This window comes from Marmota marmota, unplaced genomic scaffold (genome assembly GCF_001458135.2).
Source record: "Marmota marmota marmota unplaced genomic scaffold, marMar, whole genome shotgun sequence".
NCBI classification, from domain to species: domain Eukaryota; kingdom Metazoa; phylum Chordata; class Mammalia; order Rodentia; family Sciuridae; genus Marmota; species Marmota marmota.
The window spans coordinates 896077-923923 of NW_025999932.1; the positions used below are offsets into that span (position 1 = coordinate 896077).

General features: G+C 59.2%; 1 protein-coding gene across 9 annotated transcripts in view; it reads right to left on the reverse strand.

Annotated features, from left to right (window-relative positions):
* Window positions 1–27847, reverse strand: part of Atp11a (ATPase phospholipid transporting 11A) — a 106565-nt gene that overhangs the window by 31545 nt on the left and 47173 nt on the right. For all 9 annotated transcript variants that reach the window (XM_048800609.1, XM_048800606.1, XM_048800607.1 and 6 more), the window contains exons 2-16: window positions 24737–24859; window positions 21322–21411; window positions 19185–19265; window positions 17223–17330; window positions 16251–16379; window positions 14177–14280; window positions 13809–13859; window positions 11347–11411; window positions 10692–10773; window positions 8890–9040; window positions 7928–8125; window positions 5020–5193; window positions 4441–4604; window positions 2740–2811; window positions 1198–1271 (exon numbers count right to left, since the gene is read on the reverse strand). In XM_048800609.1, coding sequence (XP_048656566.1) covers window positions 1198–1271; window positions 2740–2811; window positions 4441–4604; window positions 5020–5193; window positions 7928–8125; window positions 8890–9040; window positions 10692–10773; window positions 11347–11411; window positions 13809–13859; window positions 14177–14280; window positions 16251–16379; window positions 17223–17330; window positions 19185–19265; window positions 21322–21411; window positions 24737–24859 — 1666 coding nt within the window. The remainder of the gene's footprint in view (window positions 1–1197; window positions 1272–2739; window positions 2812–4440; window positions 4605–5019; window positions 5194–7927; window positions 8126–8889; window positions 9041–10691; window positions 10774–11346; window positions 11412–13808; window positions 13860–14176; window positions 14281–16250; window positions 16380–17222; window positions 17331–19184; window positions 19266–21321; window positions 21412–24736; window positions 24860–27847) is intronic.

Sequence of the window (27847 nt, forward strand, 5' to 3'; positions counted from 1 at the left end):
AGGCTGGACTGGGCAGATCCAGGGCAGCAGCACTGTTTGGTGACTGACCTGGCATGTGCCCAAAGAGGGACCAGCCTGGTGTTGCCTAGTTTAGGAAACAGCACAGGTCCCCAGCTCTCGAGGTGCTGCTCTGAGCTGCGCTGGTGAGTGGACTGGCCCCATCTCCCCAGGGGCAGGGAGCGCCCTGCTGAGTGGGGCACACGCTGCCTCTTTCAGGACTGGGCCAGAGGCAGAGGCTCCAGTGCAGGGCCACGTCCAGCGTGTCACCATGGGACCACACAGGGAGGAGTGCGACCGAGGAGGCCGGTGTCTCTAGCCAGGCAGTACTGAGCCGTTCTGGATGTGCGCGCAGGAGGGCAAGCCCACGCTGGGCAGTGCCTGGGCCTGTGGGGACGGCGGGTGGACACTGAGGCTGGGCTGCTGACGACGGCTAGGATGGTGGTGCAGGGCCTGGACAGGGGTGTGGATGACTCTCTCCAGTTCCCTGCAGTGGGGGCACAGGGTGTGCTGCACTCGGGGCAGGGGCTGGAGCTGGCAGGGCCCAGGTGCCAGGCTGCAGGCTGCTAACAGTGGGACTCCAAGGGAGCCTCCTTGGGGACAGTGAGGAGGGCCTCATGGGCTCTGCCAGATGGTGGAGGGGCCAGCCAAGGCTCAGGAACCTTCCGGAAGCAGGAGGAGCTGAGGTGCCACGAACAGCCCTGGGCTGAGCAGGGACAATGAGCCAAACACCACAAATGCTGAGCGCGCGCAGAGGTCACCAAGGTCACGCAGTCAGAGGGTCTGACCCCACCTCGTCCTCCATCCGGGACCCCGAGGCAGAGCCTGAGCCTGGGGCCCGTGAGACCCTCTGCCCAGCAGAGCCCACAGCTCAGTGACGTGTGTGTCACCACCGGAACGCCCTCCTTCCTCAACGGCGGGTGTTCGAGAGCTGAAACACGCACGGGCACCCATGAGCGAGTGAGCGCCAAGGGGCATGTTCTCCCTGGTCTGCGACACCAGGAGACGCTCGGAGGATTGCATGGGTGTGGCTGCACTTGGGCCTCCGCTCAGGGAAGCCGGCTTTCCTGGGCAGGGTGGGAATTCACCCACACCCAGCAGGGCAATGGCCTGGCTCCGGTCCTCAGAGCTGCCAGAGTCCAGCTACTGGAAAAAACAACACCGCCCCGCACCATCTGAGAAACCAAGAGAAGCCTCTACCTGTGGCAGCTCTGACGATGACACTCATTCTCCTTCTCACAGAGTCAAAACTCAGAATCTCCAGCAACTCAAACCTGAAAAAAAGGAACTCTCACTCTTTTTTGGGTCTGGACATGAGCTGCCGAGCACGGAGGGCCGCCCAACTGCACCCCAGGACGGCAGCATCCTCTACTCTCCGCGCCCCCCAAGCCTCACAGGTGCCACCTGAGCTGTGGACGCCACCAGACGCCAGCTCTGCTCCGCACTGTCCTGCTGCTTGGGGGGACGCTGACCGAGTCCAGCTCTGAGGCCCCTGCCTCAGAGAGGACTGACCGCCCGTGGGCACCTGGGCTACTGAAAACTGTCTGCCACCCCTTGGGCTCGGGCCAGCAGGAGGCTGGGGAGAGGCTGCACCCTGTGGCTGTGCAGATGCCCTGGGTCCTCAGCGTACTGCAGGGTGGGTCCTGGTCTCTGCAGTGACCTCACTGCCTGCCCAGGTGGAAGCCAAGACCAGTTAGCAAGCAGGTGGGAACCTTCCTCCCTCAACAATGGCCGTTCAAGAGCTGAGACACACTTGGGCACCCGCAGCTGGGCGAGCGCTGAGGGTTCTGGCTTTCCCCTGCCCACAGGGAGCCCTGGGCCCAGAGGTCTGGGTCTGTAGGGGGGAGCCCACCCAGGCCGAGAGGCTCCCCATTCCCAGTTGTCCATGAACTTATTTTTTATTTAAAACTCAACTGTTGGAGGCCATCACCACCAAATCCCATGTTCTTTCCAACCTGTCTTAGCCTGTGTCCATTCATGCCATTCCTAAGAAGGAACACCACCGGCCTCTGAGTCAGAACTCAAGATGTGACTTCTGCCTCAGGAGTGAGCTCTTTGATGCCGAGACTGCCCCTGGGCATCAGCTGGCCTTTCTACAGCATAGCTGCGTACTTGGGAGGACTCTGTGCTCCAAGACCAGGGGCTGCTGCCTCAGCAGGGAGGCCGGGGGAGGTTGGAAGGTTCTAGAAGCCCTGAGGATTTCTGTAGCTGGCCCCCAGCTGGTGGTCTATCAGGGGTGATGCAAACCTTCAGGGTCTAGCTGGAAGAGGAGGTCATTGGGGGGTGCACCCTTGAAGGGGATGTCTTGTCCCTGCCCCCTCCTCTCGCTCCCTGCTTCCTGGCCACCATGAGGCGGCAGCTCTGCGCCACCGTGTGGTGCCGCCATGATGTACTGCCTTACACATCCCAGAAACAACAGGGCCAGGCGACCGTGGACTGAAACCTCTCGGAGCAGGGGCACAGGCGCTCTTTCCCCTTGCGCTACTTCCTCGGGTGTTCTGTCACAGTGCTGGGGAGGGACTGACACAGAGAAGAAGCCTTCCCTGACAAACCCTCGTCCACCCCTCCGGAAGCCGCTGGAGAGCCGCCCTGTGCCGAGCAGGCCCTCTTTCCTCCCACTGTCCTGTCTCACAGGGCTCCGGAGGTTCTTGGATTCTTCCGGGACGCAGGGCACCCACGGGAGGACATTTTTCTGAATGACAAACCCCGCAGGCCCCTCCTCATGGCCGGGCAGCACCTCACCTCTCGATGTCATCGTTCCTGTTGAGAATCTCCATGTAGTTGTCCTTCAGCCGCAGGTATGTGAAGCCGAGCCTGCGGGCGAGAGGCAGACGGTGAGCGGGGCGCGGCCCCTCCCCACCGAGCACGGCTTTCCTGGGGAAGGAGAGACGCTGTGGGGAGCAGGCTGTGAACTGCAGTTCAAAGGCAGCTGGGAGAAGGAGTCGGTCGCCACCTCAGCCAGAGCTCCCAGGACGCACAGCCCCCCACCCCCCGCGCCCCCGGGTGCCCCAGGCTCCTGTGGGTGCCGAGGCTCCCCACCCTGTCTCTGCACACGTCTACTGGACGCTCACAGGCTTGCTCATTGTTGGGACCCAGAGGACCTCGGAAGCTGTCCCCAAGGTTCCTGGGTGGGAGACCCCTCCCATGCTGTAGTGAGGAGGGGGGACGAGGCCAGCAGGCTCCAAGCTCACAGTGACTGGCCTGTGTCAAGCCTGTGACGTGCACCTGGCCCTCTCCCACTCGCCCTCTGTGCTTCACCCTCTGGGTGCAGGAGAAAGCCCACCCCCAGAGGCCGGTGCTCAGCCCTGGACTTGAGGCAGATCTGCAAGAGCAGGCGTCTGCCCTTGTCACACGGGGTGCTCTGCACAGCAGTACCACAGCAGGCAGTCGGCCCCAGACAGCCCTCACATTTGATTGACAGGACACCAGGCCAGGGTGCTGCTCACGCCGTGTGATCCCAGCAATACCCTCTCCCACGGCTGAGAGCGCAGCACCATTCCAGGCACCTGCCGGAGAGGGAGGAAGAAGGCCTGGCCTTGGGGCTGATAGATGGACACACAGTGCCAGCCATCATGGTGGGCAGGGGCCAGGAGTAGGGCAGTGGGTCTGCCTACCCCATGGGAGCCTTGCTGAAGGACAGGACTCCCAGCAGGGGTGCTCTGACCTCGACTGTCTGCCTGGAGTGCGGCTCAGTCCTGAGCGCCTGTTCTCCCAGAAGAGCTAGATCAGCTCTGAGTGGTCCCACCAGTGGGAGTGGGCTTGGGGGCTTCGGAAGCCCACAGTGACGGCATCGCACAGGAGAAAGATGACTTAGAGGCAGCAGGACGCTGCTCGACAAAAAGCGCTGACCCTTCTCCTTGTTGCTCCTTCAGTCTTGGGGTTAACCCATGTCATAGGCAGTACAGAGGGGACCTGAGAGTCACCTGACTCCCAAGCCAGGAGAATCCACAACGACTGGCCCAGTTTGAAAAAGTGTGGCGCGAAGGGAACGTTTCCAGCATTGCCACTCCAGTCCCTCTGGTGGGATACGAGATGCACAGGCAGCCAGCAGGCAGGGCCCCAGCATCCATGTCACCCACCAAGCCCTGTGGTTTAGGGGAAACTGCCGCTAGGTCTCGGTTCCTGAGTCCAGGAGGAGACCAGCGCTGGAGGGGATGGGGGTGGCTCCGCCCTCAGGAGCCTGACCAGGACTGTCCCTCTGACATACTGCAGATGGGGGAGCCACGTGAATGACGCCATGAGGACTCACATGCAGCTTCTCCATGAGGCCCCCGAGGTACGGGGCCCAGAGGGGCCTGAGGCCATAGGCAGCTGCTGCTCAGCCCAGGAGCTCAGGACTCATGGGGACGGGTGGTGACCAGGACAGGGGGCGAGGGACCGGGGACTGCCCACAGTGGATCTTGCCGATCAGCTGAGCCCCACCCCACGGCAGCCCAGACCCACCTCTGGATGCCTTCCACCAGCGCCACCTCGTCAGGCGAGGATGATATGTACACGCAGGACTTCCCTGAGTCCGGTGACTTCCTGGGGCCGTCCACCTGGTCGTCATCTTTCACCTGCACAGTGTGGCAGAGACAGAGGGCCCGGAAAAAAAGCTCCTCCCGCTCCTGTGAAAACATGGCCAGGGGAAGTCCATGGCTCACAGCTGCCCAGAACAGGAGGCGCCCGGCAGGACACACCCCCACTCCCATGCTGCCACTCGGAGGGCGGGTGTGAGCGTGTACACGTGTGCATCTTCAGGAGTGTGCCTGTCTGTGCACTCCGTGTGCTCACTGCTCTCTGCATACTGCCTGCCCTGCCTGTTTAGGGATTCCAAGGTCCTAGCATGGAATCACTACTTGTCGTCCCCTAGGGGACACCGGCAGCACAGCAGCATCTGACCAGAACCTCACTGAAGTCCCATGGGGTCCTGCCTCTCCCAGATGCCCCAGAGAGAGGCACACTTTCTAGAGGGGGAGACCACTTCGCACACATGTGCCTAGCATGGTGACACGTTCCTCCCTACAGTGGGCCAGAACCTACCCTCCCACTGACGCCCGGGGAAGAGTCAATCATGTCGATGCCAGAGGAGTCAGGCAGGACCTGCCCGTTGCAGATGACGTGGGGCACGTAGACCTGACCTTCGATGCAGCACTCCTTGAATGCCATGTTGTTCTCTGTGAGTGTGCCCGTCTTGTCCGTGAAGATGTACTCCACCTGCGGGTGAGGCACACACCCTCAGACGCCACCCAGACCTGTGGCCATGTCACCCTGGCCCAGGTGACAGTCCGGCAAGATACAAACATCACATAGCTTGCCCCAGACAGATGTAGAGCCGTGGGCGTGTCCGTTGCACCCCCTGGCCATTGGGACAGATGTGATGTGGTGGGGAGCACGGTGACAATGGATGGGGAACGGTGACCTTGCAGGACATTGCCTCGTGGAGCCAGTGCATCTGAAAGACCAGGGTGAGGATGGCCCATGTCTCCTTCAAACAACAAAGGGCACAAAGGAAACCTTCCTCTCTAAAGCCTTGGGGTCAAGACTCACAAGGCCACGCAGGGTCAGAGACAGCAGCCAAACGAGTGAGAGGGCAGACTGCAGAAGGACAGCCCGACAGGCCACAAAGACGCTGCTAGTTACACCTGATTCAGGTAAAGCAGAGGAGCGTGTTCACGGTGAGCAGATGGGCAGATGCCGTGCGCACAGCTCCCGGGGGGAGGGTGAGCTGGGCTTGCGGCAGGAAGGAAGCTCAGAGAGGTGGAAAGGACTCAGCCGTGGGCTCCACGGCTGAGTGGAGGACCTTTTCCACCCAGGTCTTTCAGGAAGATGCTCTGACAAACCGACAGCAGAAAGTGCCTTTCCGTCGTGAGCTTGTCCTTAACCAGCACTACGTCCTGACCTGCTGAATCAGCCCTGCCACTGGGACACCAGCCAAAGCCCAGCGGAGCCTCCCCAGGGACACACAGCTGGGGCCAGAGAGCACTGGCTATCCCCAAGACCCCACAGAGGCTGCTGGCCTGCGACCCCTCACAGGCAGTTGTTGGGAGGTCAGCAACCTCAGGAGGGTCAGACCTCTGAAGGAGCTCCTAGTAGAGGGCTCCATGGACAGCACCCCTGACTTACCCAACCTCCCTAAGGTGGGCAGATCTCTGACATGCTTTCCCACGTGTGATTTCATGGAATTCAGATTAAAGTACTGCTAAACCCCAAGGCTGCCTTGGCAAGGGTGAAAGGGGCAAGAAAATGATAAGACCTGCCGTCCCCACACCATGGGTCCACCCTCTACCTGGCCTCCTGCGGAAGGGAGCTTGCACTGCAGGTGGCGTCTGACTCCACAGCCTGCAGCATGACCCGAGGGGCCTGTGTTCAGGGGCAGCACCAAGGTGCTGGGTCAGGCTTTGGAGCCTCAGTCTTGCACTGGTGAAATGCAGGCGGCAGCGCTGACCTCTAAGGAAACACACACGGGCACTGGGAGGGTGGGAGCCGGTTCTGTCTCATTGCTAAACACCCATCTCAGTCTGCTGTGAAAGTGGCACTGTAACCTGGCCGTCGGGGAAGACCCTCACTCTCAACCTGCCCCTCGGTTCTGACCTCGGGGCCCACACTCTGTGCCTCCTGCTGCAGCTGGTTTTGCTCAGAACCAGACAGGACCGCGATCCCATCCCAACAGACTCCAGGAGGGAGGAGAGACCTGCAGCCCTGGGCCCGGCTCGACATTCCTCTTCCCACAGAAAAACCCCTGCCACGGAATTTCTCAGGAACACATGAAATAGGATTCGGGACTCCAGAGGCGAAGACCTCACCCCTGAGCTAAGACCTGGGCAGCACTGAAGCAACAGTGACCGGCCCGTCCCGGGAGCAGCCAGAGGAACGTCCAGTGAGACAGCAACCTGCCTGTCACGGGAGGAGCCATTGGAGCGTCCAATAAGTCAGCGACCTGCTCCCTCATGGGAGGAGCCATAGGAATGTCCAATCAGAAAGCGACCCGCCCCTCATGGGAGGAGCCACAGGAATGTCCAATCAGAGAGCGGCCCGCCCCTCACAGGAGGAGCCATAGGAATGTCCAGTTAGACATCAGAGCACAGTCCCACCTCTGAGGGCAGTGCCCCCTCACAGGAGGCAGGTCTAGGGTCCCAGGCAGAGGCTAACCACCCATCAATAGCCTCTGCTGGGGTCCTGGGGGTGGGAGGGGTCAGGACGCAGTTGCCAGTCTAAAGTGTTGCTTTAAGGCTACTGAATTACACAAGGCGGTGAATTACCTTGGGCCACCTCCAAATGGTGACAGAGCAGAAAAGGCTAGACTGGGGCTGTGGGAAGGCCACTGTGAGGCCAGTGAGGACGAAGGAACCCCCTTCCTGTGGTTCTCCCATGCAGGGCAGTGCTGCGGATCTGCAGGCCTGGCGTACACAGCTGTGCCCTCACACTGTGGGGACTTTGGCACCTCGGGTGGGGGTAAGGGGGCAGCGACAGTGACCCCATCTGTGGCCATTCCCAGACCCCACAGAGGACACCTCGCGTCCACTTTTTTGTGTGATCTGCACCACAAGCTGGCAGGGCCGTCCCCACGGCACAGAGTACAGACCCGATGCTAGGGGTGAGGCATGGGGCCATGAGGATGCCCACGTCCACCTGCCATCTCTAGAGAGGCACCTGGTTCTTCAGCTCACACCATGAAGGCCCAGAATGAGCAAGGTCACGGATGGGCTAACCAGGGCCGCTGACACAACTGACCTTGCACACGCTATGAACATGAAAGCCCTACCAAAGGCCACGCAGAGTCCATGCCAGCTCGCGCGTCTCTCACAGGTCAGAGGAGAGCCGACGTGCATGAATCCCAATAGAGACAGCTCACCTACCACCAGCGGGACCACAGCACAGGCATCTTGCACCTGCACATCTGGACACGGGAACAGCACTAACCCTTCAGGAAGAATCGGGCGACACTGACCTGACCCAGCTCCTCGTTCAAGTCGGACGTGTTGACCAGAGGCCCCTCTCCTGTCTCCTCGTCGAACATGTCCTCATCCCAGCTGATGAAGTAGGATCCAAGGAACTTCTGCATCTCCACGGTGACGTACATGGACACGGGGATGATGTAGTTGAAGAGCACCATGAAGGCCAGGAAGTCCGTGAAGGCCCTGAGGAACTGAGCACACAGCTCCTCAGTACCCACGTCCCCCAGGGCCAAGCCTCATGCAGGGTGCAGGCGAGCCAGACTGCCTGCCCAAGTCCACAGTGAGGGCTGCTGGGCAGCAGGCCACGCCTGGTCACATCCTCACCCAGGCCAGGGGCAGACTTTGCCTGTCAACACAAGCGTGCCACCAGGGACACGGCGCCACACAGGCTGACCGGACGGAGATACCAGATTGGAACATCCGTGACAAACAGCAGAACTCACCAAGAGAAAACCTAGGAGATGCCAGAGACGTGAGCCTGGTAAAAGGACCGACCTGTGCGGCTTTATTCCATGCGTGCAGCCAGGTTAGTTTTGGGGAGGGCAGGCTGTTGCACACAGCAAAGACACGGCACAAGGTTTGCACACGGCCCTGCTCTGCCCTCTCTGCCCACAGGCCTGGGCGAGCACACGGGGCAAGGTCTACACACGACCTTGCTCTGGAGTCTGAGCCCCTCTCTCCCTGTGCTTGTCTCAGCAGGTGCCATCTATCCCCAAATCGCTGGCAAGCATTTCCTGAGCACCTGCGAGCACAGGGCACTGGGCAGGTCTGCAGCCCAGGAAGGCCTCTCAGGCATGGTCCTGAACATCTCCCAGGGGGACCAGCGCCCTGGGTGTGTGCTCCTGACACCTGAGGACGGCTCAGGGTCGATGCCCCACTATGGCAAGGACCCCCCACCATGTGCTGGCAGCAAGCCTGACGGCCACCCCTGCCCTGAGGAGGGCGTCCTCCATACCAGGTTCCGCTGCCTCTCCGACTCGGTCTTCTGGTTGTACCAGGGCTCATCCCGGAAGGGCTCGCTCTGCCACACGTACTTGAGCACAGTGTTGACCAGCGCCTTGCTCACCAGAATGCAGAGGTAGACGATGAGGAACACATTCATTGACCTGCAACGCCACGCCAGAGTCATGCGGGCTCCCTGCCGACGGGGGGCTCCACCGGCCTCTCTCACACAAGGTGGGACAAGCGGGACGTGCGGGCCGTGTTTCCAAGGAGGTACCCGGCTAGTGCCCAGCTGTGTACACTGTATCATCACTAGCTTGGAATCCAGAGACCACAAGGCCAAGAGTCTAGGACAGGAAGACGGTCAGCAGGAGGGATGCTGCACCCAACCCCACTTCTGAGGACGCCACCTGAGCACTATTGGGGCACTGAGCACTGTGGAGGCACTGAGCACTGCAGGGAACTAAGCACTGTGGGGGACACTGAGCACTGCAGGGCATTGAGCACTCTATAGGCACTGAGCACTGTGGGGCACTGAGCACTGCGTGGGCACTGAGCACTGCATGGGCACTGAGCACTGTGTGGGCGCTGAGCACTGTGTGGGCACTGAGCACTGTGTGGGCGCTGAGCACTGCGGGGCGCTGAGCACTGTGTGGGCACTGAGCACTGTGAGGCTCTGAGCACTGCGTAGGCACTGAGTACTGCGGGGCACTGAGCACTGCGGGGCACTGAGCACTGCGGGGCACTGAGCACTGTGTGGGCACTGAGCACTGTGTGGGCGCTGAGCACTGCGGGGCGCTGAGCACTGTGTGGGCACTGAGCACTGTGAGGCTCCGAGCACTGCGTAGGCACTGAGCACTGTGGGGGCACTGAGCACTGCGGGGCGCTGAGCACTGTGGAGGCACTGAGCATAGTCGGGGCACTGAGCACTGTGGGGGCACTGGGCACCGCGTAGGCACTAAGCACTGTGGGGGCTCTGAGCACTGCAGGGCACTGAGCACTGTGGGGCACTGAGTACTGTGGATGCACCGAGCATAGTGGGGACACTGAGCACCATGGGGGCACTGAGCATAGTGGGGGCACTGAGCACCATTGGGACACTGAGCACTGTGGGGCACTGACTGAGGGGCACTGAGCACTGCAGGCCCATAGAGGCCTAGCTTTGGCGAAGGGCTCGGCAAGTCTAAGAAGGGCTCCTTCCCAGTTCCCACCATGCACTTCTGAAAGCCCCTGAGACATGCAGACATCTGGGGACAAAGGCCTCCTGCCCTTGACGAGTCCGTCTCCCTCTGCTCCGTGCAGCCATGGAAGACAGAGACCCAGTGCCTTCAGAAGCCACACAGGTGTCCACTCCAGGAGGGACACACTTTTACCAGGGGCAGAGAAAACAGAACTCCAGGCCACACCTTCTGGCGAATCCACTACTACCTTGACCCAGCTGGAGGGCCTCACTGTCTAAGGGGGACAGCTGCCTCTGCTAAGGGCTCCTTAGTAAAACCATGTCCAGACCTCCGTCTGGAGGTCTCTCCCCTGGCGGAAGGAGCTGCGGGGCACCACGGCCCACTGGGAGCCAGGACTTAGGGAGCCTCCAGGAGCAGGTGCACCTGCTGGGCCTCGGGCGCTGAGGCTAGGCCAAGCAGGGGAGCCCTCTACCTCACAGAAAGATCAGCAAGTCCCCCCGAGTGGTCAGCCGTGCGGCTACTCCACACTGCCTCCAGCACCTCGGAGGAGCGAGGCCAAGGGGACAGTCTGGCCTCCAGTGGCTGACCACGGCATGGCCCACGGCACAGCCGTCACCCTTGCCCCGACCCTTACTTTTCCACGGCAGATCTCTTCTGGGATTTCGACTGATAGTTCAAGGCCATCTTGGTCTCCATGCCTGTGTAGATGGCCACACCTGAAAGCAGAAGGGTAACGCGATGGCCACGCGCAGAGGCATTGGCCTGCGCACGGGCCACATGGCCTGGTGGGATGGACTCTCAGGCCAGACAGTGGCACTTCTCATTGTGCCAGACAAGGGGCTGCCCCTGAGTCACCGTGGGAGTTTTCGAAGACTTTCCTGCACAGAGGACAACTGCAGTTTGAGAGTGCACCATAACATCAGGTGAAGAGTGACGTCTGCAGGGTCTCTGCAGCAGCGCACACTTGTGTATTTAAACAGTCGTCTCGTGTGACTGAAACGGGACAGCCTGCCAGAACCGGGCGGTTGGCAAAGTCCCGTGTGTGCAAGGGCTTCCCGCAGGACCCTTGGGGTCCTCCCCAGATACGACGTTGTTTCTGAGTCACAAACCACATGTGCCTCGTGAGCAGGCCTATTTTTTGCATGTGGCGTTGTGGGTCGCTGTCACCCGTCAGCACAATGTCCTCAGTGAGGCACAGCTGCCACCGTAAAGGACACAGCACCCCAGCCCTGTGTACGGCAGCCTTGTTTTCAGAAGCGGGACCAGCAACTACTAATTAAAACATTTACCAAAGATCTTCTCAGTGTTCTTGAGCGTGGCTCCTCGGAGAAGCAGGTTTTCTGATCCCAGTGGCCTGTGAAGACAAGGACAGGCACAGAACGTGAAGCAACAGAGGCCAGAGGCAGAGGACAGTGGAGGCTCCAGTGTCATGGCAGGTCACCGAAGCCAGCCAGGTCCCCAAGGAAGTATGGCTGCCGGGCCCTCCACTGCCCTTGGAAGTGGGACCCCAGGCCCTGACCCGGGCCCAGAGTCTGAAAGCTCCCACAGAGCTCCGGAGACACGTCAGAAAATCCAGATCTACTGCATCTGAGGCCCTGGGGCAGTCCAGCACCCGTTCCCCACGAGCCAACGTCTGAGGATGGCTGCTCTAGGGACCCCAGAATGTTCTGGAAAGGCCAAGGGTGTGCGTTTTGTTCAAACTTGAGCTGTTTCCATCACAACCTCGTGAGACTTGGGAGTCTCTTCAGTGCCACCAGGTTTGAAGGTGACAGCTGGGAGGCTGTGGCCTTTGTGATCCCTGGGAGTCAGGCTGCAGAAGGGGCCTGGAGGAAGGGACCTGAGGGGAGTTTCTGGGGGAAACAAGCAGCAATGGAGGTCAGGGTCACTCCCTGAAGCCCGAGCACTGCTGCAGGCACGGGCCCCGTGGCAGCAGACGCTGTTCCTGGGGCTTTGCCCTCCAGTGGCTCCTGGATGACGCCACGCTCGTCTCCTGAGCAGTGGCCGCGATAGGCAGAAGGCGCGTGTGCACATTTTGCTACTGACAACACCCTACCGATCCCTTGGAGGGCAGGAAGAGCTGCTAGGACCTGCTGGGGCTGTCTGCTGGTGGGCTGATGTCCCTACGCTATGGAGGGGGAGAACCGCCAATGTCACATACGTGACTACGTTCAGTGACTTGGCCTACACAGCTCTGCTTCACCGGCTGGATGACTGGGAGGCCTCGGGCCAAGGGGCACCGCGCGGAGGAGCACCCCAGGCGCGCAGCTGGCATCCTGCTGCCCCGGCCAGACAGCCACTAAAGACATGGCTCCTGGGGCTGTGCAGAGCTGTCAGCTTCTGTTAGCAGCACACTTGGATAATCGATGTCACAAGCACTTATGAAAACAAACGGCCCGTTTAGAGTGGGTCTCTGGGAAGTCTAAAAATAATTTACTTGAGAAAGTGCTTTGCTTCTTGTTTGAAGAGAACGAAGAAGAACTATCCCTCTGTGTGACTGAGGATTGGACAGATGGCTAACAGCCTCCATGTTTTCGACAGCTACAAATATCTTTAAAACCCCAGGTATTAAAAGGTGTACTGAACAGTACAAATATTAAAAGGCCAAACTAGAATTGGTGTCAGTATAACCCGGCAGCCGTCACCCTCTGAGGCACCTGGCATCACAGCGACAGCAGGAGGTCTGGGAAGCCACCTCAGATCCACCCACAGGTGACGAGGCCCCATCTACCTCCTCATTCATGTACCAACCAACCCTCACCACTGAGAAGGAGGCTCTCTTTCAGGGCAACCAGGGACTTACCTTGGTTCAATATGTACCCAGGAAAGCCGAAGCCACGCCCCACAGACCTGGACAGCACTGGTCAGCCCACGGATGGGCGACAATGAGACCTGCTAAGCCCCACGGCTGTCTGACCCAGGCCTTCCAGGGGATCCCAGGGGCTGGTACCTCAGTAACTGCTTTGTCTGATCCCCCCCGAGTCTGTCCCTGACAATCTGGAGACCGCCTGAATTGGAAGACAGACCCCTTCTCGGGCCAAGGGACTTCCCAGAAAGGGGCAGCTCTCAAACACACTCAAGTCGTGTTCCTAGAACGTGCCACTGCAGACAACTGCCAGTCCGCAAATCAGACACAGCCCCCAAGACCACAGACAGTGCTCAGCAGGGACAACTGACGGCGGCAGCCAGGGCCTGGGTGGCTCATGGTGCTGCTGCCCCATGTGGGTGTGCCACATGTGACCACAGCGGCCAGGACCACGGCGACAGAGCCGGTGCATGCACCCAGCCCCCAGATGCTCCTGGTGTCTGGCCCTGAGCCCAAAGGTCACCCTGGGGTGACCTCAAGCAGGTGTACACACTGGTAAATATCCTCCAAACCAGCAGCCTGCAACCTCAGGGCTGAGGCCTACCAGTGTGCTTGCTGTGAGAGGTGCTGGCCACCCTTCCTCTGGGCATGTCCCTCAGGCTCCCTTCCCGACCTGGTCCAGCCCAGGCAGTGACCCTCCAGGCGGCCACCCTCAGGGCAGACCTGCTCAGAGCGTTCCGGGGCCACCTCAGTTAACCTGCACAGACGCACACCTGGGAAGCAGCCAGGAGCAGAACCGGGCATTCCTTAGGGGACCCCACCATGAAGGCTGCGGGTGGCCAGCCCTCCCCAGTGAGGAAGGAGCCCTCCCCCGTGAGGAAGGAGCCCTCCCCCGTGAGGAAGGAGCGCTCCCAGGGCAGCAGGGGGGCCATGGCCACGGCCACTCACCTCACCACAGGGTCGTTCAGATCGCTGTACACATTGATGCGGCCCACGAACCTGGAACAGAGAAGCCAGTCACGGTGCTGCCCTCGGCCCTCCTGGGGTGCACTGGCCACTGGCCGCTGGCCCGCCCTGGCCCTGGCCTCTCAGTCTGTTCTCCCCGCCAGGATCGGGTGGCCTTCCTTAACTCCACTTACAAGTTACCTCCTCAAAATAAACAGACTTCGCTTTTCCTCAACACTTAACCCACGGGCCTCTTCCAGCGTTTGCATAAAAAGTAACAGAAGTGGCCTCGCGTGCCTGTGGACAGTCCAGCCCCGCCTGCCAGTCAGTGCTCCCCGAGGCCCGCCTGCCGTGCGCCTCCAGGGCCTTACTTATACAGGTCGGGCTGCGGCTGCTCACACTCGATGGTGGCATGCAGGCGATCGACGTCCTCCTCCGTGTGGAAGCCCTTGGTGTCCTGGACCGCGTAGTGTGTCTGCAAAGTGACAGGGGCACTAGCTCACCACCCAGCCTGGCGCCACGCTGGCCGCCCACCCGGGAGCAGCCCCCGCTGGTGTTTTCAGTGCACACACACAAGCCCAACGCAGGGCCAGCGTGACACCGGGAGACGTGGGAGGGGAAGCCTGTGTCTGCTCACAGCCTGGAAAGACCCGGCAGCACCGTCTGCCCCCGGCTCGAGGCCAGGAAACGCCAACTCTCCAACTCTCACCTAAACACTAGCACAGCAAAGAAGCCGGCTGAGATTCTCCAAAATTGGACTGTTGGACTCATCTGTCCCAGTAGTAGCCACTAACCAGGCCAGTGGCCTGTGCTTCCCAGGGCCGGCCTCTGGCTGCACTTGGTTTACCTCCCCACTCTGCCACCGCTGCCCTCGCCTGTCATCACTGGGCCAGCACGGCTTCTGAGTGACCGTGGGTTGCCTGGACCAGAGGGCCACTCAAGCCCACGCACACATCGGAGCCACAGGAAGCTGCCAGGCCACTGCTACAGGCTGGCCCCTGGCTTCCCACAGAGCAGCCCCAGGGCTGTGTTCCTAAGGGGAGCCTGGTGATGCCCCTGCTGCCGTCAGAGCCAGGAGCTGGCACCTGCTGCCCTAGCACCTGTGGCAGGGACAGGAGGGCCAGGGGCTGCAGCTCTCCCCTGGAATGAAGGAAGGACTATGTCCAGGAGTCCGGAGGGGAGGCACTGCCCAGTGTCTCCTCTTCCTCGCCTTTCTAAGGATCAGGCACTGGGCAGACACACAGTGAGCTGTCCCCACCTCCCGGGGCACTTGCTTCCCTAGTCATGTCCCCACAGACCCTGAGAGGAGGTCTGTTCCCGGCTCACACACGGGAAAAGCCCCTGCAAGGCCCACGTAGCACAGCTCCCCGGACATCAGCTGGGCCTCCCACCCCACGCTCTGCCCTCAAAGACAGGGTTCCCATAACTCCTGCCCCGGAGCCAAACCAAATGCAGGGGCGTGACTTCAGGGAACAATTAACATGCAGAGTGCCAAGGCAGAGTCCGCCAGCAGCGACTCTGACCTTCAGTCCTGGGGAGGGACAGGCCACTGTGCTTTCCCCCAGTAGAGCCAGATGCCTGGGCCCAGGGGCAGGTCCAGATAGCAGGCCTCTGCCAGGGGGTGGGAGGGCTCACGGGTCCCAGGGTTTCTGACCTGGTCCTCCCAGGCTCACACCCGAGCCCAGCACTGTCCAGAGAAGCCACTGCCCCATGGACTGTCACTATGGAGAAGGCTAATCCTCCTAGGATGCACTACAGAGAAAACATGAACACAAAACTGAAAAGAGTCCACGGGCTTCACACTATGACACGGCAGATGACCACGGAAGGCTGGCGTGTGCATCCGTGATCCCGTAAAGACAAGGCTTCCACGCAAAGTTTCTAACTGCTCTCACCCAGGAGTGGTCCGGCACCAGGCTGGAGCCAGCACTCACAAGCCAGGGGCAAGCTCCTGTTCACGGCTCTTTGGAAACTTCTGGGAAGGGTGCCCTATTTTCTCTGACGGTGAAGTTCCTGTAGCACAGCCCCAGCACAGCAGCCATGCTGAGCCCACAGGCTAGTTAGGGTTTCAGAGGATTCTTCCCGTGTTAGCGAGGCTCACTCACGTAGCACTCGGGCAAGACCTCAAGCTGCGGAGCCTCCACTCAGCTCTTGGCGAGGAAGGACACCAACTCTGACCAGCGGAGTGGAACCTTAACATGGACAGACCTCCTGGAGCCCTGAACTCAGCCCACCGGCTGGACCGCCCAGGCCAGCATGCGAGTTACTTGTCACCTGAGATAGCTCGGGGCACAGACATGGGGGGCCGGCCCCGGTGCCCCAGAAGGAAGGGGCCCTGGTGGCCCCATGCCCCAAGGACACCAACTGCCATGGCAGGTCAGCATCCGTAGCCATAGCTGAGTCTGGACACCAGGCCCAGAGTGCATCCTGACATGGGGACGTTACTTTATGGCTTGACTCCCCATCCAAGCTGGCAGTGGTGACGTGGCAGGTCCCATCTCCACGATTGCTGGAGAGGAAGATCAAGTCACAGGGAAAGGTCTCATCCTCCTTGACCATGACGATGTCCCCAACCTGCAGGGCAGAGAGAGGGGCGGTTGGCCAGCGCTCAGCCTCTGCGATGGCCTGGATCCTTCTCCTGCAGCCAGGTATCACAGACACGGTCACAGATCAGAGTGGTCCTTCAGAGTCAGGAGCACCTGCAGAGGAGCATGCACGCCCCGAGGCAGGCGCCGTGTTCTCATGGGCTTCCTAAATGCCTGGCAGCAAGCCTTCTGGAGCCTGCATCCGCCCCAAGGTGGGGAGAGGGGCTGTGGTCATGTCCTGAGGTACACACCGACCCAGGGCCTGTCACACTCCCTGTGCCTTGTGCTGCCCCAAGGCAGGACAGATGGCAGAGCCTCAGGAGAGGATGGGAGGGGGCAGCAGGCCAGGGCAGGGCCAGGGGTTCATGGAGGGTGGGGACGCTAGGGCTGGAGTCTAAGCTCACGGTCAGGATAGGCCAATGCTGGGGGCCAGCCACAAGGCTAGGAACAGGTGTTTCAGAACATAAGGCTCTAAAGGGATCTGCTTAAATAATTCAAAACACCTCTAAACACGGCAGGATGTCTGTCTCTGCCAGTCCACTGAGAAGTTATTCAAAACGCTCTTGTAGACTGCTATCCTATTGATTTACAGCAGGCACATGTGATTTAGACTAGGCCCACGTGATGCGAACCAGGCCCACGTGATGTGAACCAGGCACACACATGTGATCTAGACCAGGCACAGGTGGTCTAGGCCATGCACATATTTCAGCGGTCACTCTGAAAACAAGGCACATGTGATTAGAAACAGGCATATGATTTAGACCAGGTACACATGATCTGGACCAGGCAGGCATGGTCTAGACAGGGGCACGTGTCGGCTGTCACTTACTCTCAGCTTCCGGCTCTGCTTGCGGACGAGCTTGCCGTGCTGGATGAAGTGCACGGGACACTGGTTCATAGCATTGTCGGCCTTGTGACGGAGCCAGTCCTCGTAGCCCTGGAAGCCAGGCAGAGGAGAGCAGGTGTCAGTCACGCCTCCCCTAAGCCCGGGGGTGGGGTCTCCAAGGTCCAGCGACTGTAAGGAATGTCTTACAGCTACCCACTGCCCACACCCACGACACACCCTGGGGACCAGCTCCTAACAGATGAGCAAGTGATCAGCCTGTGTGTGACACACCAAACCCTGCAAAGGCTCGCTGGGGCGGCAGGTGCTGGCCAGCACTCCCGACCCTGCTGCCTGCTCTCCCGGAGGGTCTGCTCTCTAAATGAACTTCCAGACTGCCGTGGGGGAGAAATATAACTCAAAGTAACACCAGGGAACTCTCAAGGGCTCCTCACAGTTTATATTAAAAAGCAAATCCAGACATCCTCACATCGAGGCCTGGACACCAAAGAGGAGAACGTGCAGCCCTCACCTGTCCTGAGAGCAGCTCCACCCCACACTGCTCCAATCTAGAGTGAATCCGTACATGGCGCCTCCAGGGCCCTTTCCTCTAATGGCTGGGCTCACTGCATGTCCCTGGTAACATGCTTTAGGCTTTAAAAAAAGACTCACACTGGAAAAGCACAGCTTTGTCAGCACAAATTCAAGCATCAAGAATTTAATTAGAAATTGCCATTTGTAAATTATCCAGATGTCTCACATGAAAAACTGACCCCAAAACACTGAATCAAATCCACAGGGTTCATCCGTTTGCAGCAGATAAAGAACTTGTGTCTGCAGTGAATGGAGAATTCTTACAGCTCACCCATACAAAAGGAAGCCCATGTAAAAGTCAGCAAAGGGTGTGCAGGTATTTCTCTAAAAATGATGCAGAAATGGCCAATGAGCATGTGAGAAGCATCACTGGCTGCTAGGGACACACCAGTCAAGATGCCACGTCACAAATGTGAGGACGGCTGCGGTCAGGAGCTGGCACCCAGCACTGGCAGATCATGGAGCCAGCAAAACCTGCCTGCCGCTGTGTGACGCATGGTGTGGGAGCACTCAGGGACTCCTCGCCACCACTCAGACCGCAGAGCAATTCCGAGGCGTATGCCCCAAGGAGCGAAGCCTTGTGCACCCATCAATGTGTAAGATATACGATTATTAAGTGTCAGTTAAAACAAACAAATGGGAAAAGAGACCTATATCCACCCAAGATGCACACACGTGTTCTAAGCAGCATTCGCCACAGCCCAAGGCGGAAGCCCCACCCACCTGGCCTCAGATGGTGGGTGAACTAGCTGGTGCACTGTTCATATTAAAAAGCATTGTTTTTTTGAACTAGCATCGCTTGTGATGAAGCACCAGCACCCCAGGTGGATAGGGACCACACGCTGTGTGATTCTGCAGGGCGTAGTGAGTTGGTCTTTGCCAGGGGCTGGGAGAAGAGGAACCGCAGGATGATAGCTGATGGGAACAGGCTTCTTTTTGGGGTGACAAAAGTTTTCTTGGAGTAAAGAGTGCTGAGGATGTACCACTAAGCTGGGGAAAATGCTCAGTGAAACCTACGTTCCCAGTGTCAGTCCTGGGCTTCACCCATCAGGACGGAAGGACACGCCGCACCTCAGGGGTCAGCACTCCGTGATCCACACCCACCACCTGCACAGGACATGCAGCAGCTATGTCACACAGCTGAGCCAGGGACCTCTCTGGTTGGCTCAGAGCACGGAGACCAATCATCTCAGATGGGGGCACCAAAAACGCAACCAAAGCTCTCATTCTGCCTCAAGCGTCAACCGGAAAAGCTACGGAAGTGAACTCTTCCACATGCCAGCTGCAACAAGCGAGGCTGCCTTGCTTCGAGTTTAAGGTGGCATTCATGACAAAGCCAGAGGCAGCCTTCCTTCCCGTCTGTGGCACTCTCACCTGTTTGATGGCGGTGACAGTGATGACAAAGAACAGCGGGAGTCCACTTGTCACGGGACTGGTGGGTGTATCGATGATCAGCTGCAATGAACACAGCCAGGGAATCATTCTCAAACAGCTGCAGCAACCACAGACAGCTGATGACCCCACTCCACACCAACCCCACCACCACCTCCACCTCCACCTCCACCTCCACCTCCACCACCACCTCCACACCACCCCTACAAGTATCTCCACTACTGCTTCCACCACCGGAACTACTATCTCTACCATCCCCACCACCACCTCCACCTCCACCACCACCTCTACCTCCACCATCGCCACCACCTCCACCTCCTCCACCACCACCTCCACCTGCACCACCAAAACCACCTCCACCATCACCATCAAAACCACCTTCACCTCCACCACCACCTCTACCTCCACCACTACCTCCACCACCACGAGAACCATCTCCACTACTACCTCCACCATCAGAGCCACCTCCATCACCACCTCCACCATCTCCACCTCCACCACCACTATCTCCACCTCCATCACCACCTCTACTTCTACCACCACTTCCACCTCCACCAACACCTCCACCACCACCTCCATCAACCTCTACCTCCACCACTACCTCCACCATCACCTCCACTTCCATCTCTACCACCACCACCACTCACCTCCACCACCACCTCCACACCTCTACCCCCACCAGCATGTCTACTACCACCTCCACCACTAGAACCACCATCTCCTCCTCCACCACCACCACCTCCACACCGCCCCCACCAGAATCTCCATTACCACCTCCACCACTAGAGCCACCATCTCCACCTACACCACCTCCACACCGCCCCCACCAGAATCTCCATTACCACTTCCACCACTAGAGCCACCATCTCCCTCACCACCACCACCACCACCTCCACCTCCACACCACCCTCACCAGCATCTCCACTACTACTTCTACCACTAGAGCCACCATCTTCACCACTAACCCCTCCATCCGAACCACCATTTCCACCTCCACCATCAGAACCAACATCTCCACCACTACCACCTCCACCTCCACCACCATCTCCACACCACCCCCACCAGCATCTCCACTAGTCTCCCTGAACCATCTCTACCACCACCACCCCCGAACACCTAGACCATTTCTACCTCTATATCTCCCCCATCAGCATCAGCATCACCACCACCATCTCCCAACTACCTCCACATCTCCACCTCCATCACCAGAACCACCATCCCTACCACTCCACATCCAGCTCCACCACCTATACCCACACCCGCACCGTCACCTTTACTTGCCAACCCCCTCATTGGCTTCTACCTACTTAAAGCACTTTGTGGAGCTCACTTTACCCTCTGACAGAGGAGCCTCGGGCAAGAGGCACGTGGCCTGTTCTGCTGGCTTTCACAGATTACAGTCATTTTGTGAAGGGGTGTGCTGAAGGAAGCCATGTGTGGTAAGTGGCAGAGACCCAAATCTGGTGCATGCTCATCTGAAACACTGCCTCTGGGGTCACGCTTCCATTGCATTACTTGGGTAATTCAATGTGAGGGAAATTGAAAACCACTGGCTGGTATTCTGTATGACAGAGAAGCTGGACGGTGTTCTTGACAGACGTCTGCTCCCCAGTCATGCCCCAGCCATGCTGTCTCTCTGTCTCGTCTCTTAGTCTCTTCCTGTTTCTTTTATTTTGGTTCTGGGGATTAAACCCAGGGGTGTGAGCTACATCCCCAGCTCTTTTTATTTTTTATTTGAGACAGAGTCTTGCTAAGTTGCTGAGGCTGGCCTCAAACTTGCCATCCTCCTACATCAGTCTCCAGAGTTGCTGATGTCAGGTGTGTGACTTCTTTGGATTTTCTCTGAAGTACCACACACGCAGAAAGAGAATGAGCGGGGCAACGTGGCTGGGCTGGGTCCCCCCTGGGTTCCAGGAGAAAGGTGTAGGACAGTCAGCTTGGACACATAGTGATCCCAAGTGTTTTAGCTGAGAAGTGTCTCAGAGAACCAAGTGAGCGAGCCATGGTCACGGGGCACCCTGTCCTTGCTCTTTATTAGAAGCCACACGTCGATTACTCATGAATAAACATCATCTATCTAATTTACATTTGATGAGACAGAAAACAAGATGGGCCTTACCTGTACCAGAAATATGATGAGAAAGTAAAAGTTGGCTATTCTTCTGAATTGTTCAAATAAGTTCTTGGGTATGAAGTTCCAAAACGTGTACTGCGTAAAAGAAAAGCAACACTAAGCGTCGGGATGGTTGTGCCTTGTGCAGTGTCATTCCCACCACACGATAAGGAGCCCAGATTTCAAAGTGCAAAACATTCAATTTGGACACAAAACTCATAATTCAAAATCTGATAGAGTTGTTCACCATTTATTAACTTGTTGACCCAAGAAGCTGCTAAAACAGGATGTGCTCTCCAAAACTGCCCCGCGTTGCTGCCTGATTCCAGGGAATGCGGAATCAGGCAGCAACGTGGGGCAGGTTTGGAGAGCACATCCTGCAGACTGAACTGCAGACCCGCTGGAGAGCGGTTCTACATGAAGACTCTCTCGGATGCTGTGTAGGCCACTCTCCCACAGCCTCCCTTCCCTTGCTGCCTCCTGCACGCTGACCCAGCTGTGTGACCCAGGCTGGTGGTGGCAGGTGCACATGGCAGGGGGCCACGTCCATGAGGGCAGGTGAGGGCCCGTCCCTTCTTGGCAGGCGTAGGGGACCTGCAGATGGTTCCTGCCTCTGGTTTGCTCCGACCGTTCACTCAGCTCTTGTGCTGAGAGCAATACCTCAGATGCAGCTGACCTACAGCAAGCACTGGGCTTGGGAACTTGCAAACTCGCATCTCCCCTGACTGCAAGCGGAGTCAGACCAGGCAACTGAAAGGCCTGCACATCCTCGCTCACAGGGTCTTCAGGCGCTCTGCTCCCACCCTCAGCTGAGAGCGCAGCGTGGCCTCTGGAGCGGGAACTCGGCCTGCCTCCGGCTGCACCCGGCAAGCCGGCTCTGGCCGTGTGACTGGACGGCAGTGCGGCTGACAGTGCGCCACCTGCTTCTCCTGCAGTCACGCGGCAAGGAGACCAACTAAGGAACTCTGCCCCGCACCAGCCAGGATGGACGCGAAACACCCAGAACTGGCCTGAAGTCTCAGCTGCTCTTGACCTGAAATGGAGCCAGCCCCAGTGCCCACATGGCTGTCCCCAGAAGGCTCTGAGGCCTGAACCCTGGTCCACCAGGAGGGTGACCGACTCACGCGGAATGGAGGCATCTTTCATCTGTGATTGGGAATAGGGACGTAAAGGGCAGAAAGCCCCCGTGGCTGGAGCGTGGCTGTGGGAGCTGCAGGATCACCGTGAAGCCCTGGAGGGCAGGCGCAGCAGAGGGCCTCGGGCTCTGCTGCCAAGCCTGAGTGTCTTCATGGGTACTTTGGGAGTAAGAAGTAACAGTGGCCTATTCTATTCTGCAGGCACCAGCAGAATTAAGTCAACACACTTGTTGAGAGTGGTCCACGGCCTGGGAATAGTCATTTTAGAGCTTAAACGATAGGACAGACGTGGAAGTCACTTATGCAAATACAAGTCACTGAAACATCCCTGTGTCTACCAACGGGCAGAGGTACCAATGGGCAGAGGTGCCCCTGCTTTCCAATAATGCAAAGTGGCTCAGCGTTCCTCAAGGCCAGGGGTGGCAGTGCAGACGCAGCACTTTAACTCTGCAGCCTCCTGAGGGCCAAGCAGGGAATGCCGGGGTCTTGTGGCCTGAGGTGGACTGGGCCTTGAGGCGGCCATCACCCTCCCGAGTGCCGGTCTCCCCGGGGGTGCTGAGGCAGGACAGGCGGGGCCATGACGGCAGCTGTTTGTTCTTTCCTCTTCTGCCAATGCGTTCCCCAAAGGAACAGAACCCGGACGCACCACGGGGCAGTGCTTCCCCAGCCCCATCTACCAACAGCGAACCTGCCAAGTGCTGTGTGGGGCACTTGAAAAGTCCTAGCCAGAAGTTTGCTTTGATGTCAAAACAAAATGTTCTCCCAAGAAGATACAGAGACGTCGCCACCCACACTCTCCAAATCCAGACACTTGTGTGCCACAAAGTAAACAGCACCTTCCACACCCCGAGCTATTACCCAAGAGGAGGCAATGACGACTGCTCAAGTGCTGCTCAAGAGTCCCCCAGGGCTCCTGGGAACCGATGCCGCCCAGCACCCCAGGGCACTCTGCGCCTTCCCTCCCCTCCTGGACCTGGTCACACAGGTGGCTGTGTGCACGCAGATTTCCCTTGAAACTTCCCGTCAGCACCTTCGTGGCCCTGAGATCAGGGTGCCCGCCGCCTCTTGTGAAGGTGAGGATGACTTGGTGGGCAGCCGCTGGCGAGCGCACCCAGCTGAGACGGAAGCTGCTCAGGCTCTTCCCGGTGGGCCGTGGACCACTCTTGACAAGTGTGTTGACTGAATTCTGCTGGTTCCTGCCTGAGAGCTTCTGGGCATGAAGGGCCCTGGTCCCGAATCCCCGCCCAGCCTGGGTGTGGTTTCCTTAATCTAAACCCAGGCCTGGCCGCTCTGGCGAGGCAGGGAGGGGGCAGGGCGTAGGGCCTCTGGGCCAGAGGGCGGTGGGCACAGGAACATTTAAGAAGGAAAACACAGCAGAGTAGGCTAGCCCTGGCACACCTAGAGCGCCAAGGGGCAGGGGTGGGGGCCACTGCTAGGCAGGTGGACAGCACAGCTCAGCTCTCCCAAATCCCAGGGTGCGGGTCAGCGAGGAGCCGGTGCTGGCAGCGCCCCAGCAGCCTGCACAGAGCTTTCTGCCCTGAATGGGACATGCTGGTGGCCGAGCTCTGTGCCTGGGGGAGAAGCCAGGCCAGGGGAGCTGGGTGGCCAGGGCCTACGACACATTCCATACAGGACGTGGCACTGATGGTGTGCGGCTCACAGGTCTGCACAGGGTCCCCACAAGTGCCACCAAGCTCTGCTTGGCACATGTACTGCGGAGACACTGGTCTTAGGAAACATGCTCATGAGGGGTTCAAATTTCGGGCCTCCTGGGGGCCGGGGAAGCACATGTCAGCGTAGAAACCGTGCTCAGTGAGTGCTGGCGAGCGCGAGTCCTGAACGAGGCCCGGTGCGCCTCAGCGGAGCCCTCTCAGCTCACTCCTGCATCTGGTATCGAGTCTGTGACCACAGAGGATGTCATTTGGTTGGGATTTTGCTTTTGAGCATTGTATGCACCCCCGTCGTGTTTCTGGAGATTACAGCTACTATGATTCCTTGACGCTGCTGTTGCAGGTAAACCCACGGGAAGGGCTCCGAGGAGCTGGCCTTCCCTATCGTAAAGCACCGTTGACAAATGTGGGTGCCCACCCTGGATGCCACGTGGGCACCGAGCAGTGTGCGCAGGCTGACGCGTCAAGGAGTGGACGAAGCAGGTCTGGCTCTGGGCCCCAGGGCCTACACCTCGGCACACCACATGCACGCTGGCAGCCGTGAGCTCAGAAAGCACCAAGCCTGCAGCCACGTCCCTGGTCAACTGTGGTCGCGCGGGCCAGGGCCAGGGCTACCTTGGAGGAGACGATCCTGTTGTCAGGGTATCTCTGTGGAATGTAGGCCTCTGCTCCCGGAGGCGGCTCCTTGTGTCCCACGTAGATGGTCCTGCTGTCCACCCAGTTCTCCTCTCCTGCACACTGTGGGCAGAAGAGAGGGTCCGTGAGCACCTGGGGATTGCCACGCAAGTTCCTCCTGGGCCCATTTGTCTGAACCAAGAGGGTCCCACTGACCCAGAGGGCCGCAGGGAGGACCTGGCACCACTCCAGCCTCAGCACTGCTCCCTGCCCCAGAATGAGGGCATCTGCTCCCCGGACAGTCCCCCAGGTGGCACCCGGGGTGCTCCCCGCATGGCTGTGAGTGGAGAAGGCATGGGCTGAGTTTATGCGGGAACCTGACAGCAACATCTTAAGGTTTCAGGAAAGAAACACACTTTCCAACAAAATCAGAACACAAACCCTGACTCAGCCATCAGCGTCACTCGACGAGGCTTTCCTAGGAAGAGAGGACACGGGCCTGACGGAGGCCAGATGCTGAGCATGACCCTCAGGGGCAGCAAGGAGCTCTGAACACATCCTTCACGCCCTGTCCAGCCCGACCACAGCCAGAAAGCAGTGGGGACCTGGGCCACCAGGGGGTCTGGTGACCTCGGCCACCAGGGGGTCTGCGGCCCTCACCGCTGGGCCCTCCTCCTCTCCTGCAGGGACTTCCAGACAGCAACCTACACTGGGCCCAGCCAGTGCCATCCCCGAGGGCACAGGCACTGCACCAGAGATGGGCAGAGGCAGGAGCAAAACACAGGCCACACACCCCGCCCGGGGACACCTCCATCCCAGGCCCGCACCCTCCCTCACCTGGCCTTCGTCCCTGCACCTGGCCTTCCCACACCTGGCCTCAGACCCCAGGCCCTCCCACACCTGGCCGTCCTCCCTGCACCTGGCCCTCCCTCACCTGGCCGACGTGCCTATGCTGGCCTTCAGTCTTTCTTTCTCTAGGACCTGGCTTTGGGAATGTCCATGCTCCAACCCACGAGAGGGATGGAGACAGGAAACCTTCGTATGTAACTAAAGCCCAACACTTAGAGCCAACTGATGCCCAACCTCTACCCTGCTTGGAACATGGCAGGTTGAAGCCTCGTCCTGTGGACTCAGGAGTGGACAGAAAAGGAGACACCTCCAAGAAGAGAAGGCGCAGCACAAACGCTGCACCCTGGGGACCTTTCCTCTGTCCTCGCTGGTGGTGGCTTGGCTCTAGGAGTGGCCGTGAACCTCGCACCATGACTCTGGGGCTCAAGGGTGCACACTGGGAGCAGCCACCTCCTGCGGCCTCCAGCCAGAGACAGCCCACCGCCCCAGCAGGAGGCAAGTTGTCCGTGTTCATAAGCTGTGCAGTGGGTGCTTGCTGCTGAGTGAGTGTGTTAGAAGCCACTCAGCTGTGACTCCACTAGCGTGCCACCCAACTAGTGGGACACCAGCGACTGCAGCGGGGCTCACCAAACCCCCAGCGTCCGTCCACTGCCAGCCACACCCACATCAGACAGAAGTCGGCCCTGCGAAGGAAGCCACCGTGGACGGCCTCTGAGATGGAAACAGACGCAGTGCCCAGCAGTCCCCTCCCGGCTCCTCGTCCCCAGAGGAAGGACCCGAACGCTGGACGTTAGAGAAGTTACTTCCCCAGTCTTCTCAGCTCAGCAGCGTGGCTGCAGCACAGAACTCAGAGATGAAGACAGAGAACGCCTGGTGAGGCCAGGAGCCCCCTAGAGGGTCCCACCCAGGGCCCTGGAGGGCAGACCACCCAAGTCACTGCTCTTCACACGGCGCTCAGACTCCAGGACTGCTGAGCAGGACGCTGGAAAGGAGGGAACGGGAGGGGCTCCTGGGGGCTCAGCACCTCGGGGGGCTGGGCCGTCCTCTGCTGTGCCCGCAGGAGCTCCACTGGACTAGTGGGGGAGTAACCATGTGGGGCTCCTCATAGGGACAGCAGTGACAATGATCTTGTGAGCTCAGGGGTGACTTCCTCAACATAGCCAATCTGGGGCCTAGAGGTGCCAGCTGACCTGGCCACAGTAGGCCAGGGACGCAGCCTAAGTCGTGCTGCACAGAGGAGCTTTTGCATTCCAGGGGGAAGATGTGGGCAGCCAAGCATGGGGCTACCAGCCTTGGTGTCTGGCTGTGACCCGATGGGCTCAGTGACACTGCTCGGCAAGGTGGCTTGCACCAATAGTTATGATCATTGCAACAGGGGCTCAAGCTGGGCACCAGACAGTCTGTGTCAATACCAAGGGTCCTGAAGACGAGGGTCAGCCCGGCTGTGCACACCACTGTAAGGCGGCCACGCAGCACGTGCCCGAGGGCGGCCAGCTCCTCACCAGCCCCACTGTGGGCGGTTCTGAGACAAGACCAGTCCACCAACTGAAACACCTGAGCTGCTCCCAGCGGGGCCAGGGCAACGCCACATTCATGGCAGCCACAGCAAGTGCCCCCATGAGCTCCACCAACCAGGCCCGAGGAAAGGGGCCACATTCTCCCGTGGCACCCACCGCCTGGGCAAGAGGCAAGCCAGGAGTGCAGAACGACATGTGGACTCCACACGGCAGGACGGGCAGAGTGGCTGTGCTAATGGGTCCCCTCTGGGGCGACGGAGTGGCTCTCCCAGCCCCCGCCGGCCCTCCGTCCAGCAGGTCCGCGGTGCACTCCAGGACGCATTCAATATTAACTCCCACTGCTCCGAGCTGCGGAGGCTGGAAGCTATTGCTCCCCTACAGACTGGGTGAACAGCTCGCTCGCTTTAAACACAACCTGGTGTCACTTCCCTTTGACAGAGAGTAATGCCAAACCAAGAAGTACCTCCCAGAAGGCCTGGGTCACACACAAAAACACCCCCAACAACTGACCAGCAAAACTGCCCAGCTCAGCACAAACACGCTTTTCTAATTGGTGAGAGTACCCGGCCAGGCTGGCCATGCAAGCTTGCTCACAATCACTAATTAATAAAGAACTGAAAGAAACAGATCAATAATTCCCAGAGGACGACGCAGCGATGGGTCAGAGGACTTTGCCCTGATGGAGAACGTGAAGGATGGGGACTCGCTGGCAGTAGAGTGGAGCAGGGACTGGCTCCATGGCAGG